Source organism: Lissotriton vulgaris, chromosome 10 (assembly GCF_964263255.1).
Source record: "Lissotriton vulgaris chromosome 10, aLisVul1.2, whole genome shotgun sequence".
Classification (NCBI taxonomy): Eukaryota; Metazoa; Chordata; class Amphibia; order Caudata; family Salamandridae; genus Lissotriton; species Lissotriton vulgaris.
This window is the reverse complement of record NC_141698.1, coordinates 23,229,690-23,246,855: the sequence shown is the minus strand read 5'-3', so window position 1 is coordinate 23,246,855 and position 17,166 is coordinate 23,229,690. Positions and strand designations below refer to the sequence as shown.

General features: G+C 44.9%; 1 protein-coding gene across 2 annotated transcripts in view; it reads left to right on the top strand.

The window, feature by feature from the left end:
- The window catches only part of SLC35A2 (solute carrier family 35 member A2), a 139,955-nt gene that overhangs the window by 84,890 nt on the left and 37,899 nt on the right, over positions 1-17,166 (top strand). For both annotated transcript variants that reach the window (XM_086940299.1, XM_086940298.1), the window contains exon 4: positions 16,012-16,664. In XM_086940299.1, coding sequence (XP_086796425.1) covers positions 16,012-16,664 — 653 coding nt within the window. The remainder of the gene's footprint in view (positions 1-16,011; positions 16,665-17,166) is intronic.

The following is a 17,166-nucleotide window of genomic DNA, read 5'->3' as shown; positions in this document are numbered from 1 at the left end:
ACATATTTGTCTGATAATCGCCCAGCTGTGTTGAGATGGTCTATCCCATATTTGTCTGATAATCGCCCAGCTGTGTGGAGATGGTCTATCGCTTATTTGTCTGATAATCGCCCAGCTGTGTTGAGATGGTCTGTCACATATTTGTCTGATAATCGCCCAGCTGTGTTCAGATGGTCTATCGCTTATTTGTCTGATAATCGCCCAGCTGTGTTGAGATGGTCTATCGCTTATTTGTCTGATAATCGCCCAGCTGTGTTGAGATGGTCTGTCACATATTTGTCTGATAATCGCCCAGCTGTTTTGAGATGGTCTATCGCATATTTGTCTGATAATCGTCCAGCTGTGTTCAGATGGTCTGTCACATACTTGTCTGATAATCGCCGATCTGTATCGAGATGGTCTATGACAGCAATGGAGCACTAATCGACAGGAGATCCAATAAAAACAAATAACATGGTGGGATATCCAATAAAAACACAGCGTGGTTGTCTATTTGAAGGGAGTCGATGAGCTGATCCCAGATTGCCCACAGAAGCTACAATAAATATGTTTCTTGTATTTTTTTATCCTCCTAGTTTGAGAAATGTTGTAATTAGCGATTAACTGCAACTCTTGGGGGAGCTAACAGGATCAATCTATTTTGACCCACAAACCACTAAAACAAAAGAATAACTCTTTCATTCCCCCCTCACAGTTTGAGTGAATCACTCCATACTTTGCAGTGTATTTCTTCCAGGCAGAAAAGCAGTTTGGGCCCCTTAGAACAGCATTTTCTGTTTTTAATGTTATCATTTTGTTTTTATTCATTTAATTACCTGTGGCAGTTGTTACCCAGCCTGTATGTTTTGAAGTGTTAATTCTCAAGTTTGTATGGTCTTTTTAGAATTTTTTGGGTGATTCTCTGTTTTTTCTTCAAGTCCTATTTCTTTTGTTTTCTCTGTCAAGTATGTCTGGACAAAAGTGCACGATGGATAATCGACAGCCACATCCTGCCCCCCTTTTGTGCATTTTGCATGGCCTCTGTTTTTGTTGCCCACTGGCCACATTTAGTGCCTACTCGAATACCTGCTATAGATGTAGTGTTGCTCCCTCAACAGTCTAGATACTGGTGGAATGGGTGTACACCCAAAGTGTACCTCATAAATTCCAGTTAGGACAGAAGATGTGGGGCAATTCATCAGCCTCTTACACACGAGATACCATCTCTTGGTTTCCACATGCAAGATGAATGTGGCTCCTACAGGTCTACTCGTGTAGATTTGTCAGATACTCTCCCACATCATCAAATATCCTCAGGAAAGACCACGTTGAACCCCTTCCTTATTTTCGCTTTTACTTAGAAATAATTGAGTCCCAACCGGAATCTCCATCTTCCAGGTCACCTCAACTGTGCAGTATGTTTTTTTCCATCGGGACCAGGCCACAGGCTCAAGGTAGTCATTGGAGAGCACCCCAAGTGTGTTGACACGGGCATTTACAGGTCTAGTGAGGACGCTGTTGTGTCAGTGGGTTTTGCAGGTCCGGCTGAGCATCACCAAAGTGAACATCCCTGGTCACCGTTTGTTCGACATGGGGCAGGTGATCACGTTTCAGCAGGTTATGTTAATTGTTTGGATGCCTGAGGATCGCGAGGGACGTCACATTTGGGCGACCATGGAGGAGAGGAAAGATATGAAACCTAGAAATAACTATATATGTGATCCTCAAAGGATCTTGAATAAATGATTGTATTCCCTCCTGCATTGTAGGTGTTAAGCTGAATAGTTACTGAATAACTGCCCTGTTTGTTTTTTAAGGTTTATCCGCATTTCATTAGCTTTTTATGACCTTCAAAGAATCCTACTCTGACGAGATGTTCTCCATTAGTGGATCTGGGGATTGTAAGTGATCTATCTAGCATTTGAATATTTTATTGTGATCTCCACATTGGATCCTTTCAGTTTATCGTGACGTTCTACTTTTCTTGCCTTAACTTTAGGCAAGTTTTTTTTCTGATTTCACTTCTTGCCATTTTTCAAATATATCATTCCAAGTGTGGGAGGAAGACGAGCAAAGACAACAAACACTACAGTGCCTTTTTTGGATATCAGATCACCATCAACGAGACGAAGTAACAGCAGTGAAGACATGAAATCAAAGCACCTTCAAGCAGGTTCAGACCACTTTGCCTCCTCAGACATCCTCTTCATCCACATTAAAAAAACAAAAGAAAGCAAGTCTTCAGCTCAGCCTCCTTATAAGGAAACCGGTTACATTTGTTGCAGTTATAAGTACACTTATGCTAAGCTTCTTGGCACTGAAAGGGTAACATAAAATAGCGGACGTCTTCGGAGTGGGAATGCTTGGTCTTCCGATTGAACAGCAGCACTTTAATTGCACTCTTGAACTTTGCTAAGTTGGGTTTTGCCCAAACAAGAACGCTGGAGTTCCATATTTTCATTTCAGCAAATGAGAAAGACATGCCATAGAATGGATTATAATCTGCCGTCTGCAGGGCTTTAGGCCCTTTCACATACCAATCACTGTCACTATAAGCTGGCATCATTTTTGTCCTCCATCATCCTTGATCCAGTTGTCATCGATGACTCTTGTTTGGAAAGAGTTTATGATCACAACACCGCCATCAAGGTGGTAATCTTCACTGATGGCCCAGTTGGCGTGGAGCAAGCTGTTGTCATCAAGAGAACATATCCTGAACAGATTTTGGTGGCCCTGGAGACACAAAGGAATCCTTGTTCAAAGACGCCCCACAAACATTCTGCTCTGCATACAAAACCAGGAGAACAAAAATCCTTACTAAGAAAAAAACCTGCTCATATGTAATCTCTGACTGTACAACACTTCCCAGGACCCTTAGCCCTTCCCATGTGAACACATGTTCAGATGGTTATGGGGAAGAACATATCATAAGGTCTCATCTTTATATTGGCAGTAGGCTGACTAAACTGTCAACTCCAAATAGCGTTACATCTCATACAGAGGTTAAAAGGAATGTGGCAGACTTGATACGTCCCTGGTAGAGCAACGGTCTTCAATTTTACAAATGTAGAATCCATCACCGAGCCTAAATATAATGGTCCTTTCCTCACAGTATGTTTGGCCAGCCGTGATGGATGAGTGATTATAAATCTCCTCTCAAGAATCCACTGTTTGAGATAACCTTCCTGCAGATTCGCTGTGGTTTTGGCAGCAAAAAAACAAAAAGAGCATTTTACTTGTCTAGAAACCTTTTGTTAACAGTGTGTGGATCCGCCTAATTGGAAACAACTGGGCACTGTCAGTACCTAAGCCCCAAAAGGGAATCGGGTTGCAAAGTTTTGGCAGATGGATATGAAAGGTTCCTCAGGGCTAAAACGGTGCAAATAATTCAACTTATTGTCAGTTATGTGGTTTCTGGCGCTTTAGGTGTTTGCTTATGGTCAAATGGTTCCAGCTGCATAATGAAAACGCAAGTAAACTCTGTGGATCCTCTAGTCGGGGACAGGGTGCAGAGTTGACACCCATTGGATAGTCTCGATGTCTGACTAAGAGGGTTCAAGCTGGTGGTTCAATAGAACTTCATCTGCCTGTTGCGCCCACGCAACACCCTTTTTTGGAACATGGGTAGGTATGCTTTGACTTGCGTAATTTAGTGTTAAAACTAGTCTGGTTGGAGACAAAGATGACTTTAGCAAAGATTTTCGTGTGAGAATGAAACACATTTTTTCTGAGGGTTCAAGCCCTCATTTATGCAGCAGCAGAGTCACCAAAGGCCTAGGTGCCCCTCTGGAAGAGTAAAGGTCCCACCAGTTCCTCCTCTGCTGAAACCTTTGTGAAAGCCTCAATCCAGCATCCTGGAGCCCAGTGACTACCATCTCCCAGCATTTAGCACCCTAGGGCGAGTGATGGCCTTCAAGGTATTCAAAGCGTACAGGCAGCTCATGAGACATTCGAGCGCTTGCTTTTACCCATATTATATAATGGGGACATTGCAGTTTAAGCCCATACCACTGAAGGTTGTCCGGTTTAGCACAGTTTCAGGTACTAATGACAGATTGTATCCTTTACATGTGCTAAGTGTCATAACTCAGGAGGCTGCCACTGTATGATAAGGTGGAATTAGAGAAAATTCACAGCTTCGATCAGAAAGCTGGAATGCACTCCGTTAGCACCCAAGTATACAAAGTTTTGACTGCATGCTTAAGATGTACTCTGAAACTAAGATGCATCGGGTTGATAAAAATAGAACAGTCCAGAATGAACTCCATGGAAAGCAAATAATTTGCTTTGTAGGGCGAACCACCGTCTCTCCTACACCTGCAGCAGGACGCCCTGAAATTTCAGGGGGACCTCGCAGCAGTCGCCGAGTGGATGACCTCCAACTGTCTCAGCTGAATGCCAACAAGTCGGAGGTGTTGTTGCTGGGCAGAGACCACGGTCTATGGAGTGAGCCCTGGTGGCCTAAGAGCCTAGGCACTGCCCCTGTCCCTAAGCAAGCGGTGAAGAACCTAGGGTCTGGATGGATGCCTCACTTAATTTTCAGACTCCGACAAAAAAAGTGGCGGGTTCCTGCTTCAGACTGCTGCGGGGACTCAAACCCATTCTGGGCTTCTTCGATGCCCCTACTAGGCAGAGCATCATCCAGGCCCTGATTATGTCACAACTGGACTATGCAAATTCACTGTATTTTTGGAGCTAATAAGTCTGACGTTCAGAGGCTACAGAGAGTCCAGAACGTGGCTGTAAGATCCCTCTTTGGTCTGCGCCTAGTCTCCTCAGTGACCATCGCCATTCGCCGTTTACACTGGCTACCTGCGGCTAGACGCATAGAGTTTAAGGCTCTTTGTATAGCCTTTAAAACTCTGAAACTGTCATCCCCTAAAATCTTAACTGACCTGCTTTTACCTTATGTCCCCTTTCGCCAGCTCTGTTCTGTGGGACAACATCTTGTGGTGGTTCCTAGAGTCAGGAGAGTTCGTGCTGGTGGTCGTTCCTTTCGGAACGGAGCAGCCATCCTCTGGAATTCTTTACCGGACCATATTCGGGGATTCACTAACTACCTCGAATTCAGGATATCTCTAAAAACCTTTCTCTCCCCCATTCCGTAGGTCCCTGGGCCTTTTATGTTCTGTCACCTCACTGCTGGTTAGCGCCGGGACGCCTTTTTGCTGGGGAAGCTGTTGCACTTAATAAACCCTGCTAACAACAATAACAATTTGAGTACCATCTTCAGACAAACTATCTGTGGTTTTGAGTCAAGGTAGATGTTCTCAATTTAGTGTGCCCACATTCAGCCTGCAGGCTTCCTGAGAAAGTTATCTTGTGCTGTGCTAGCTGCTCACCTCACTTAAGTTTCTGCTATACCCTACTTCCACTGCACTGCAGAGCGTATGCATTTCACTCTTTCATACTACACTCCGGATCAGGTACTTCCCCCCCACTATAATTGAGGGAGGTTCTCTGCCTCTGTGCTTCAGAATTGCCCTCTGTGGATGCACACCGAAGTGCTGGTCTACCTTGGCTATCCTAGGATTCACGTCATGTCAGAGTTTGTCAGGCAGGGTGTTTCATAAGCAAATCCTTGCATTGTGTAACCTGCACTACCCATGTTGGTGCGACAGACGTAAGCTTGACATAGCAAGGCATTATTAGAAAACCCTACGGTCTTGTTCTGTGTGTCATACAAAAGTTTGCTTTCAGGTAAGCAGGTGGAGACGCTTTCACACATTTATGCAATAGTCAAATCTATGTGAATTTGATGCAATTTTCCACTACGAGTGCAGGTCTCTCCTGGAATTTACTATGACATTAGCATTTGGGCAACTTGGAGCCTTTGCTTCCATATTCTGTCATCAATAACTGTCAAACGAAGGGGATTCCTGTAAGCAAGTCTCAAGCTACGAGGACCCCCACCACCAAGTGTCTGATGGGACTGATTAAGATGGGACTCTTCTTCCTTAGTTGACCTAGCTGGTAAAATAATGTTACTTGACATCCTGCACAATCTGTCCCCCTTAATAGATGTTCATCCAAAATGAATAATCCAGTAAGGATTGGTACGCTCACCGTGTGTGCCAGTTGTTTACATTAAAACGTTCATCAGTATGAACCATGGCAGCAATTGTCCCATCTGTAGCACACCTGGAGGAAAGATTGATATTGGAGTTGGGAAGATTCAGGCTATGATCCTGAACTTTGGAGAAGGGACTTTTGTGGCCCTGATGGCTCTGAGGCTTCTTGGTCTTCTGGACTCCTGCATCTTGGTGCGGCCTCATGCCCTTTGGCGCATGTGACCTCTGCAATGGAACCTTTCTTTTCAAGGGGCACAGCACTAGGGGCATCTCTCCGACTGCGTCCGTCATTTAGATGAGAGCCATTGACCTTCAGTAGTGAATGATGCCAACCGAACTGGAGGCAGAATATTTCCCCAGGCCTATTCAGAGCTCGCTGTGGTGACAGACATGTCACCTCCTGACTGGGCTGTCACTTGGATCCGAGGTCAAGGGAGCAGAGACATATCAGCCGCCTGGAGCTGCATGCAATCTCCCTGGGTCTCAAGACCGTTTAACTTTCCATCAAATGTAAACCTGCTCAGGTTATAAAGGAAACAGGGCAACCATGTGATAGTGCAGCAAGCAGGGCAGAGTGAGGTTGCAGGTGCTGTGCCAGCTGGCGCTGAGATTATGGTGATGGCTGGACCTTCATGGAATTTCCATGACACTGTGTCACCTGGCGTGCTCCCTGAATTCCCGGACCACCAGATGTCATCTCACCAGTGAGTGGCCTCGTTGTCAGAATGTGGTTCTCCGCCAGTGACAGTTCATCTCTGACTTCCCAGTACCTCCTAAGTTCTTCCTTGAGGTGTCTCTTTTCTGGCCACCCGTGGACCACGTACCCATTGACCAGGAAGTCACAGTAGCGGCAGGTCAGCGAGTGAAGGTGATTCATCCCGCACGCTCGTTCTAAGTGCCAGAGCTGCCTCTAATCGCAAAAAAAAACCCCAGCAACGAGGAAGGCTTTCACAACAATGGCGAGTTGGACGCCCGATTCCCAGCAGCCCGCGCACTTCTATTGGAAATACTAGTCTTTGACAATTCGGACCACGGGTCAAGATATCAAGCACTTGTTTTGGTCCTGAGGAGAACCCCACAACTGTCAGGGGTTCGAAACGCGTCGACCAGCTTGGTCCCGCATCTGGCTTAACTCTAACTTTCTACAACGGTCCCATAACAAGTTAGAGAAGTTAATTCTCTTGTTGATTGGCGTTTGAAAAGACTTTAAATATTGGCAAAACGCAAACGGATTTTCTTCAGTAGTTTTTAACAGACCAGATTTGGGGACCTACTCGTCTTTCTTATTCACCCATTTTTTGTTATTGTGTTTGAATGAGCTATGTATGATTGCTAGGCCAAGTATGTTTGTAGTGTGTATATCTTATTCGTTTTCATTATTGTAAATGTTGTATATATTGTGTACATAAAAAATACTTTGTATTTCCATGCACTAAAAAATAAGTGTCCTAAAAAGGTGAAGAAAACCAAAAAGAAGTATTAAAAATTTGTATGACGCTATGTTCTAAGCAAGTTGTTTTTGCTTTATTCAAAACAGCTATTTATTTGAATTATTCATTTGGCCAAGTGAAATTCTCAGTCATGGCGTTTGTTTTGTTATATTAGAATGTGGTTCAAGGCATGGTTTGCCTCGGATGGATCTTTTCACCACCGCAGAGAACGCTCACTGTTGTCTTTTGATTTTCTGCCATGGGGCTCTGTGGGAAATGTGTTCTGCCTTTTGTGGAACTCCAGTCTCCTTTATGCTTTTCTTCCTCTGCCACTGCTTTCCCTAGTTCTGTAGAAGGTCATTAAGGACCGGCTCGGCTCATTCTGATGGCCCAGACTGGGCTCAGAGAGTCTGGTACTCTGAACTGATGAACTCTGTTCCTCTGCACTTTACTCCACCCTCCTATTATGGAGGAACTGCTGTCCCAACACCAGAGCAGAGTTCTTTATCCAAACCTGCACCATTTACCTCTCCATGCATGGAAATTGAGCAAATCAGCAAAATGGTTTTGATCTGCCTGAAGAAATGGTAGAAGTGATTTGGCTGCTTGTCACCCGTCCTCCATCGATCTATTCTGGCCACTGAGCAAAATGTGTGGCTTTCTACAAGGGTTGTCTGGTTATTTCACTGTACATTTTCTGATGTACTTTTATTTGTTTTGTCCTTGGCTCAGCAAGGTTTTGCCATGGCCAGTGTTAAATGCTTACTTTCGATCATTCTGCACTTGCCTCACCACCAGTGATGCATGCTTTTTAAAATTATATATGTTTGCTTATGCGCCTTATCTTATTCCACAGTAAGACCTTAATTTGGCTCTTACATTCTTGACTTGCACACCTTTTGAACCATTGCACAGTTGTTCTTTAACATAGCTGATCTTAAGTCTGTTTATCTCATAGCAATCACTTTGGCACACAGCGTCAGTGAGCTGCAAATGCTCTGACTGCAACTGTGTGTACCATCTTCTGCCATGACTAGTTGGTGCTCAGGAATCTGGTATCCTTTCTTCCAAATGTTGTGACATCCTTGTATGTGTGGCAGTCCATCAGGTACCGCGCTTTCTTCTCTTGGACAAATTCAGAGAAGGAGAAGCTTCATCAGATAGATCTGAAGAGAGCCCTTAGTTTCTATATGGATTATACTAAGTGCACTGGTTGGAAGAACAGGCCTTTGTTGAATTCACACTTACAAAGAGATGGACCGTCCACTGTATCAAAATGTGCTCTACCTTGGCCAAGAAGGAGCCTCCTGTGGGCCTTCGGCTTCATTCCATCATAGCCAAGGCCGCCTCTACGTCTTTAGTATGTGATGTTCTAGTGCTAAACATCTGCCAGGCTGCTGCTACTTAGGAGTTAGTCCACACCTTCATCAGGCACTATTTTATGGACTTTTAGGTCCACAGACCGTGCCATTTTGCCCTTTCGGTCCTGCAGGACTTCTGGTGTAAAAAGTGTCTTCAAGTCAAAAGTGCATAAAGATTTCTAAACTGTTTCTTCAAGCGGTCCGTAGTTTTGCTCTCCCTGTACTGGCAGATAGTCCCAGTGCCTTTTTCTTGCTCATACTGTGAGGATCTCAGAATACTTTCTGGGTTTTGGTGCCCAATTTTTCTTATGATTTTTACTTCAGGATTGAATATTTTTTACTTTAATTCAATGTTTTTAAAGTCAAACATAATTCTTTCTGCACAGTGTGTCATCTGAGAGGAAATTTTTAATTCGAAATTCAAAAACGTCTGCTGACTCTCGCCCTGTTGGTGCTGTCTGTTTACCTGCCTGACACTCAATAAAGGAGTGTGAGTTTTGTCATAAAACAGAGTTCTTATGGTCAGGGAAGGAAGTCCCCTCAGAGGGAAGCTTGAGAAGCTGGGAGCAGAAGAAGCATGGGTAAACAAGCCAGAGAGGGGGTTCTCGCTACTGATACCAGACCTTCTTGTGAGAAAGAATCCCACAGAGGGGGAATGAGAGAGAGGAGGCGAAAAAGGAGTCACCACCATTCCAGACACTCGTGCCACACCTGGGAGCCCCAGTTGACGTTGAGACCGTAGTCAGCATGACTTATTCACCATCAAAGGGATTGACAACATTGCTACTGACATTGACCTTTGCCTTTTATACCCCACTCAACCAGTGTCTCCCCTACTGATGTCGAGGCCAGTGCTGACAACATAACCATCAACATCAAGACACTCCGCGGCAGAACATTCAAACCCTATTACATGTGTCAAGACTGTTGATTCCAGCAGACGACCCTGGGCAAGAAACTTTTGCACCTTTAGATCTTCCTCCAAGGCCTGCAACGTTTCTTGTCTTCCTGTTCCACCCAGGCCAGTCCAGCCTCACGGTTCAGTGCTAGCGCTAAGAGCTACTTCAATGTCACCTAATCCAGCATTGTCACCTCAACCGTCTTCTCTAAGACTGCCTCCACCTTGGAGGCACAAAGGAAGATCTCCTTTCATCTCACCTTCTTCTATGAGTCATTCAACTAACTCCTCTAAGTCTTATGCTCCAATATCTCTGGCAGCATCACCCATGAGATCATTGCCTGTGAATGACATTTTAGCTCTCTAGGATGAGTGGGGCAGAACATTGGCAATTCAATCGTAGGCTGTACAGACAGAGGTCTCTGTGATAAGAGACATTACAAAGTAGGGCTTCTCCAAGATCTACTATACCATTGGTCTTTGGCTTTTCAGAAATAGCTTTACACCAGCTACAATTAAGGTAGCAACTCTACTGCCCCTGAAAGATATAAAGCCTTTGAACAAGACCCGGTTTATTTGAGGGACGCTCCGAAGCTGGATTCAGTTATAGTATGGGCTGTCAGGAATAAAGGGGCCTCTGCACCGGAGACATAACTTATATCAGAAAAAGAAAGCTAAAGACTTGATGCAGGGTGACGAAATGTTTGTGGTACTGCAGCTGTGGCTGTTAAGACTACAAGTGCTCAGTACTTTTCAAGAGGTACGATCGAGCACTGTGGGAGTCTCCGATCTACTTTTGCAGATGACCTCCCTAAGGGGAGGAGACAAAGTTTAATGGAGATAGTTCAAAGAGGGGCAAGCTGTTTCCAACCAGCCCATCCATGTAGGATTGGTTCTACAGATCTTGAATTGCAGTGTTTTGTCCTGGCATTGTGTTCAGCAGTTCATCCTAGCTAGGAAGCCTTACTGGTGGAAAACCTGGGATTGGAGGAAAAGAAACCATTCACTGATCGTAATACAGACGAAGAATCGAGGCGCCAACCCAGACTAAAGGCTTTTTCCTCTCAGTATTCCTTCGATTCTTATGATCAGGGAGAGCAACAACATCATCAATCCCTGTACCATTGTAGAGGCAGTCAAGGAGTAGGCAAGCCACATTTGTTCATAATCCAAACACTGAAGATCCCACTCCCCTTCCTCTGTTTGCCATTGTGATGGGAATGAGTGTATCACACCATCTGGAGTGTGGAGGTTGATAACCACTGACCATTAGGTCTTGCAGATCATTCAGGGCGGCGACACCATCCAGTTCAAAGCTCCACCTCCACCAAAACCGGTGCCGAAGCATCATTTGCTGCAATTAAGAATGAGGTAACATATCCACTCTGGAAAAATACAATGGAACCAGTTCCTCCATCTCAAAGAGGAAACAAAATCTATTCCAGATATTGACTCCCAAGAAAGTCCCCAAAGGGTAATTCTGCCAATCCTTGACCTAAGACACGCTAACATGTGCATCAAGAAACAAAACTTTGGGATGTTAGCGTGCATTAGATCCCAGTTTATGAGGGGAGACTGGACAATGTCTGTGGATCCACAGGATGCTTACTTCCACATACCAATGGCAGTAAAGCACAGACCGTTTCTAAGATTCATAATAGGAAAGGCTCATTATTAGTAGAGAGTTCTTCCTTTCAGACTGAAATCTGTGCTGAGAGCATTTTCCAAATGCATGTTTACATTTATCCACAACTGGACGAATGGTTGATAAAGGCATGGTCTGCGCATCAGGCACATTTAAACTTCAACACCACGGCCAACTTATTACGATGCCTAGGCTTACGCTTCATCCTCAAATAAATCTCCAGTACAGCGTCTCGACTATCTGGTAGCTATTTATCACGCTCGAAAGGTAGAAGCGTGTCCTTCAGAGGAAAGAGTGAGTACCATTTTGCCAAAACTTCCCTGATTGCTGCAAACACCCCATCCAACGGCTCAACAGATTTCATCCCTGCTCTGATCAATGACCTCATGCATTTTTCCGGTCCCCAATTCCAGGCCTTAACATGTGACTATTGCCATAGTACCTGGAAGATTAGTGGTCCCTATCTAAAGACGATTGGGAAGACACGTTGGTTCTCATGACCGAAGTCAGACAGTCTCGAACATGGTGGTGTAAGAAGCGCAGTCTCTTAAAGGGAATTCCTTTCCATCAGGATCTACCATGTCAGACTATTGTGACTGATGATGAGATGCTCGCCTGCAAGATCTTGCTGTGCAAGGACTGTGGTCAGAAACTCAACAACTTTACCACATAGCTGTCCTTGAGCTGAGCAGCCCACCTAGCCTGGAAAGTATTTGATTCATCTCGGACTTCGAGCACGATCTTGATACAAACGTTCAATACAACTATCTAAAGCACTATTGAAACCAGCAGGGGATCTCTTTTTCCAGTCTTAGATCTGTATGTCTGTAAGAACTTGTACTTTGGCGAGTTCCCTGTCCTGTCCTGTACCACTTACCTTGAAAACCCACTGTCTCACCCAAGCCCCCAATATAACTGTCAATGCCATCCTTTGAAACAGGGTGGAGTAACAATACTTCCTAATGTGATAGTGAAAGCACTCCCTCCTCTTTCCCCAGGGGTCGAAAAAGATTATTAATACTATACAGCCGCCATGCAACAATTCTGAATAATCAATGTAGGGCAGTTCAGGTCGGGCTCTACGCTAGCAAGATTTGAGAGTTCTTTCCAGCCATCTTTTTCATACTCTTCGCCAGATGTCAACATGGGTCTTCATTTTCAGCTGTTTCCTTAGTCATCAGAATGGAGACTGAGTGAGACATTCTGATGTGAATTTCTCTTCACTCTTCAGTGTTTTAATCATGTGATTTGGAATCTTTTTGAAATAGTAGTACAAAGGGGTGGACCCGTCTGTGTTTCTCTCTCTGTTCGTCAATGAGCCTGTCATTTTCGCCTGAGAACCCAATTGTACAGTATGGTCTGGACATCCTAAGATAGTTGTAGCATCCAATTACTTTACCTGGTTGATTAACTGTCTCTGGAACATATCTTTCATTGTTGATGAGGCCACTTTTACTAGTATGTCTCTCAGGTGGGGTACTGGTGCCGTCCTTGGGGCTCCTTTTTTGTGGGCTCTCTTATGTGGATTGAGTAGTCCCTTTTCTCTTCTAGAATGTGTTGGAACAGTGGCTGACAACTATACTAGCATGTCTCCTGCATTTTTGCACATGTTCCTTACTCATAGGTTTTCTCGTCAAGACCCGTCTTCCAGATAGTTTCATTTGTCGCCGAGGTCTCTCATTTTGTCTTAGAGCTCTTCCATTTTCAGGCATGTCGTTTCTAGAGTTGTATCGGTTGCCTTGATGGAGTCTTCAAGGGCACTCACTCGTTCTCCAGTAGTTTGGACACCACAGAGATCCCAAATGTCATTTCTATTTTGTAATGCGGCGAGCCAGTCTGTGAAAGCCCTGCTCAGTTTCCCTTGGAGGTTGGATAGGCATGTTAAAAATTCTTCTTTCGTGTTGGTTCCCCTTTCTTCGTATTTCCTGATTGCGATCGAGTTTGACTCCACATCCTTTTTTGCTTATTTCCTTGTAGTGCCTACCTCCTAGTTAGATACCTGGTTGCGTTGGTTACCCTGATAACTGATTTCCTTGTGGGGTGTTTTGTTCCCACTTTTGTTCGCATTAGTAAGTGTCTATCTGCTCAGTGAGCACTTGCACAGGAGTTCGGAGTTCGATCTGCTTGATCCGAGCTAGGAGCGTCCCCCAAGAGATCTGGTAGAATCTAAACACTCTTAGAAGCCCACTGAAGTCTAATACATGTTTAATGCAAAAACAATTGCAAGCAGCAAAAAATTAAATGTGCACATTCATAATTTCATTGCACCAACTTTTCACTGTCTGAGTCACTTGAACATACAATGCGGGTTCACTTCCATTTTAATGTGGTGCACCATGAAACTCCCAATAGCCACTAACACGCAGAAGCCTATCCCTTCTTAGGGGAAGAATGCAAGAAGACCCTGGAACCTAGATACATGGATGTATGGTAGAATGCTGGCTTCACTAAATAAGTAGTCTATGCCAAGTTCAAAATGAGGCTACCCTTACTCGAGCAGTCTGGCTCAATGAGTAATGTACAATACTGAGAGACAAGATGGCGGAATGTGTGAATGAGCAATAAGGGAAAGGCCATCATAGCACTTCATGCAGGCTTAAGAATGATTTCACAGGGATTTTCGTTCTTAATGAATCCTGGTAAGTCTTTGAGGAATTCTTTGCTTCTCCATCACACCCGACCAGAACTATGTGGATTTCCTGGTTTCTTGCGTAAAGCCTGTGACGCAGGTGGGTGCCTTTAGAGTGATCGTTTCACTTTCTGTGTTTTTGTTTTTTTAATTCATGTGTTAGTTTAGGGTTGGAATCTTTTGTAGCTTTGGCCATCTTTGGCTGATGGCATTCGAAACTTAAGTGATTCCCTTTCTTTTTCTAGGGAGCACCTGGCCTGTTCGAATGTTCAGTGCGCACCCGCTCGCCTTCCCTTATCACTGCCCTGGAAAGAGTCTTTCCTCTAGACTAGTGCTTCTTGCTGCTGTTCCTTACTGCTGCTTCTGGCTGGGCAAGTCAAAGATGGCCACTGTCTGTCTACACCAGTACTTGTTACGTAGGGTGGACCCGCCAACTCATTCCCCGTGTGCACAACTCTTCTTTTATTGGTTCTGAGAAACCAGGGCCCTCATTTCTTGTTTCATTCCATTTACAGCAGCCTTTGCATCCTTGAAGCCCTCCAGAATAGGGCTTGGAGGGAGATCACTTTAAGGACTTCGTCCCCTAAGCTCCATGTAGGCAATCGGAATGAATGTATAACCTGGTGATCCTGGGGCGGTGTCACAAACACATTCTTTCTTTGGTATGCAGACGCGGAACAGGTCCATACACCCGTCTTTGTTCAAATGGTGCAGTCTGTAGCATAGACAACGAAACGCAGAGGAGCAGCTGTTACTTAGTGTGTCTCAGTTGTGCTGTCTGAAGTTCATACCCTTGCTTATAATGTTTCAAAGTTAATGTCTGCACTTTAGGCAGTGCAGTGTCATGCACCGATTCTGGGTCTATCATGGTTGATGTTCATGATATTGTCCATCTCCTTTTATATGATTCAGCTCCTATATACATGCTTTTCAGACATCCCAGTGAAAAACTGAGAACAGGAGCGTTGGGTACAGTGTCTATGGGAGGACATGGACTCTAGAGGCACCTATATGTACAATGATTTTTTGTTTTCACAATCTTGATACCCAAGTAAAATTTGGATGGAGAGTGAGCTGAAGCCATATGTGGGGAGCCATGCTTCCACAACTGGAGTGGGATTTGGGCCAATGGTCCACCTTGTGGATGGCCAAAGGGCCTATTAAGTGGCTTAACTTGGCTCTAGTGGGTCATAGCAGGGGCATCCATCACAGAAAAGTGCTTAGCTGTAGAGGCTGCACTTGTACTGCTTTGACACCAGAGATATCCGGAGCCGGAAACGTGTGGCAAAATCCAGCGTTTCCGGTTTCTACTGAAAAGCATATATTTCCTTCTGTGGTGTTTTATCAGTTCTAATCTGTTTTAATTGAAAACTGGAAACCCTAGTTATAGGTAAGTACTTCATTATCTGTCTAATAACCACCCTCTCCTATTGCCTCCACCTGTTGCTCGCCCAGCCTGTTCCCAGCACTTGTTTGCTGGCACCTTTTTGTGAGCAGGGAGGCGTCTGTTACAAATAGTGTTGGTTCAAAGAGAGTTTATCCAAAGTGTATTATTTTGGACTCTGCTGTTAGAAAATGCCTTTCAAGAAATTCATTGTGGCCTGGCATTGGGCCCCAACTCTGTATTTTTTTATTCAGATGGCATTTCTCTTGGGAAATCTCATCACCTCATGTTTCCACACTTCCTTTGTTGTTGTACTGCATATTGAGTAGCAACCAAATATGTACCTGAAATGAACCTCGTATGGCAGCACAGTGAGATGTCTCCAGCCCAGTTACAATACTTTTGCTTCTGAGGCCCTTCACACTCCCACACTGGAACTCTGGGATCATAGAGGATTTACTTTCACTGAATAAGCTGCGAGCTCTGCTTTTCAGGAAGTCACTTCATTTAAAATGCATAATCCTAGTGGGGTTGTTGACTGCATAGCGTGAATAGTACCTCCGCAGCTGATGATCATGTCTTTGCCTGTTACCATTGGCTGTTTTGTTTTCCAGGTCACATATCAGCTGAAGATCCTGACGACAGCCATCTTTTCTGTGCTCATGCTGAAGAAGGGCCTGTCCCGGCTGCAATGGGTGTCCCTGATGCTGCTCTTCACAGGCGTGGCCATCGTGCAACTTGAACAGACCGGCAGTAAGAAGGTACAGGCTGCAGACCAGAACTATCTTGTGGGCCTGTTTGCCGTTATTGTCTCGTGCCTCTCATCGGGCTTTGCAGGAGTCTACTTTGAAAAGATCCTGAAGGGAAGCTCGGCCTCAGTCTGGCTGCGCAATGTTCAGCTGGGCATTTTTGGCACCAGCCTGGGACTGCTGGGAATGTGGTACAATGATGGGCCCGAAGTGGCTGAACGTGGGTTCTTTTTTGGGTACACACCCTACGTGTGGACAGTGATCTTCAACCAGGCATTTGGCGGCTTGCTGGTGGCCGTGGTGGTGAAGTACGCAGACAACATCCTGAAAGGCTTTGCCACCTCTTTCTCCATCATCGTCTCCACCGTGGCCTCTGTTTACCTCTTCAACTTCCACATTAACTTGCTCTTCACTTGTGGCGCTGGACTGGTGATTGGAGCAGTTTACATGTACAGTCTGCCCAAGACTCCGGCACTGGCACTGCCGCTCTCCTCAGAGAAAGAAGGATTCCTGCCAAAGTCAGTGCTGGTGAAGTGACACTTCTCTCATTCTTCTTCTGAGCTGCTTCCTTCCTTCTTCTCTAGCCACCCTTAACCCTGGAGTCTGCCGCTCACTAACCTCCTTTCACACACCACTACATTCTCCTAACTGCATCAACAGATTAACCTTTCCAGCGTACTAAATCAGAAATCTGTTCTGGAAGGGAAGTATTTTCCAAGCCATAGGTGACCTGCTTTTAAAGGTCTCTGCGTTGAGAAGCAGTGGGGCTATGTGGCTGCAAAACTGAGCGAAGCAGGTTCAGGAAGAATCCTGTCTCTGAGAAACTGCTTTGTGCGGAGAAAAAGCCTGGTAATGGTTCTTCTCGAGGGTATAGACAAAAATCGGGAAAGGGGATGACAGATGTGGGTGTTTGAGTTTTCCTCCAGTTGTGGCAAATGCTGGCATTGGATACTGAGGCTTGTGCCCCCTCGACTGTTCTAAGAGCTGGAGCGTTACCAATGTATAGGGTTGGACCGAGGC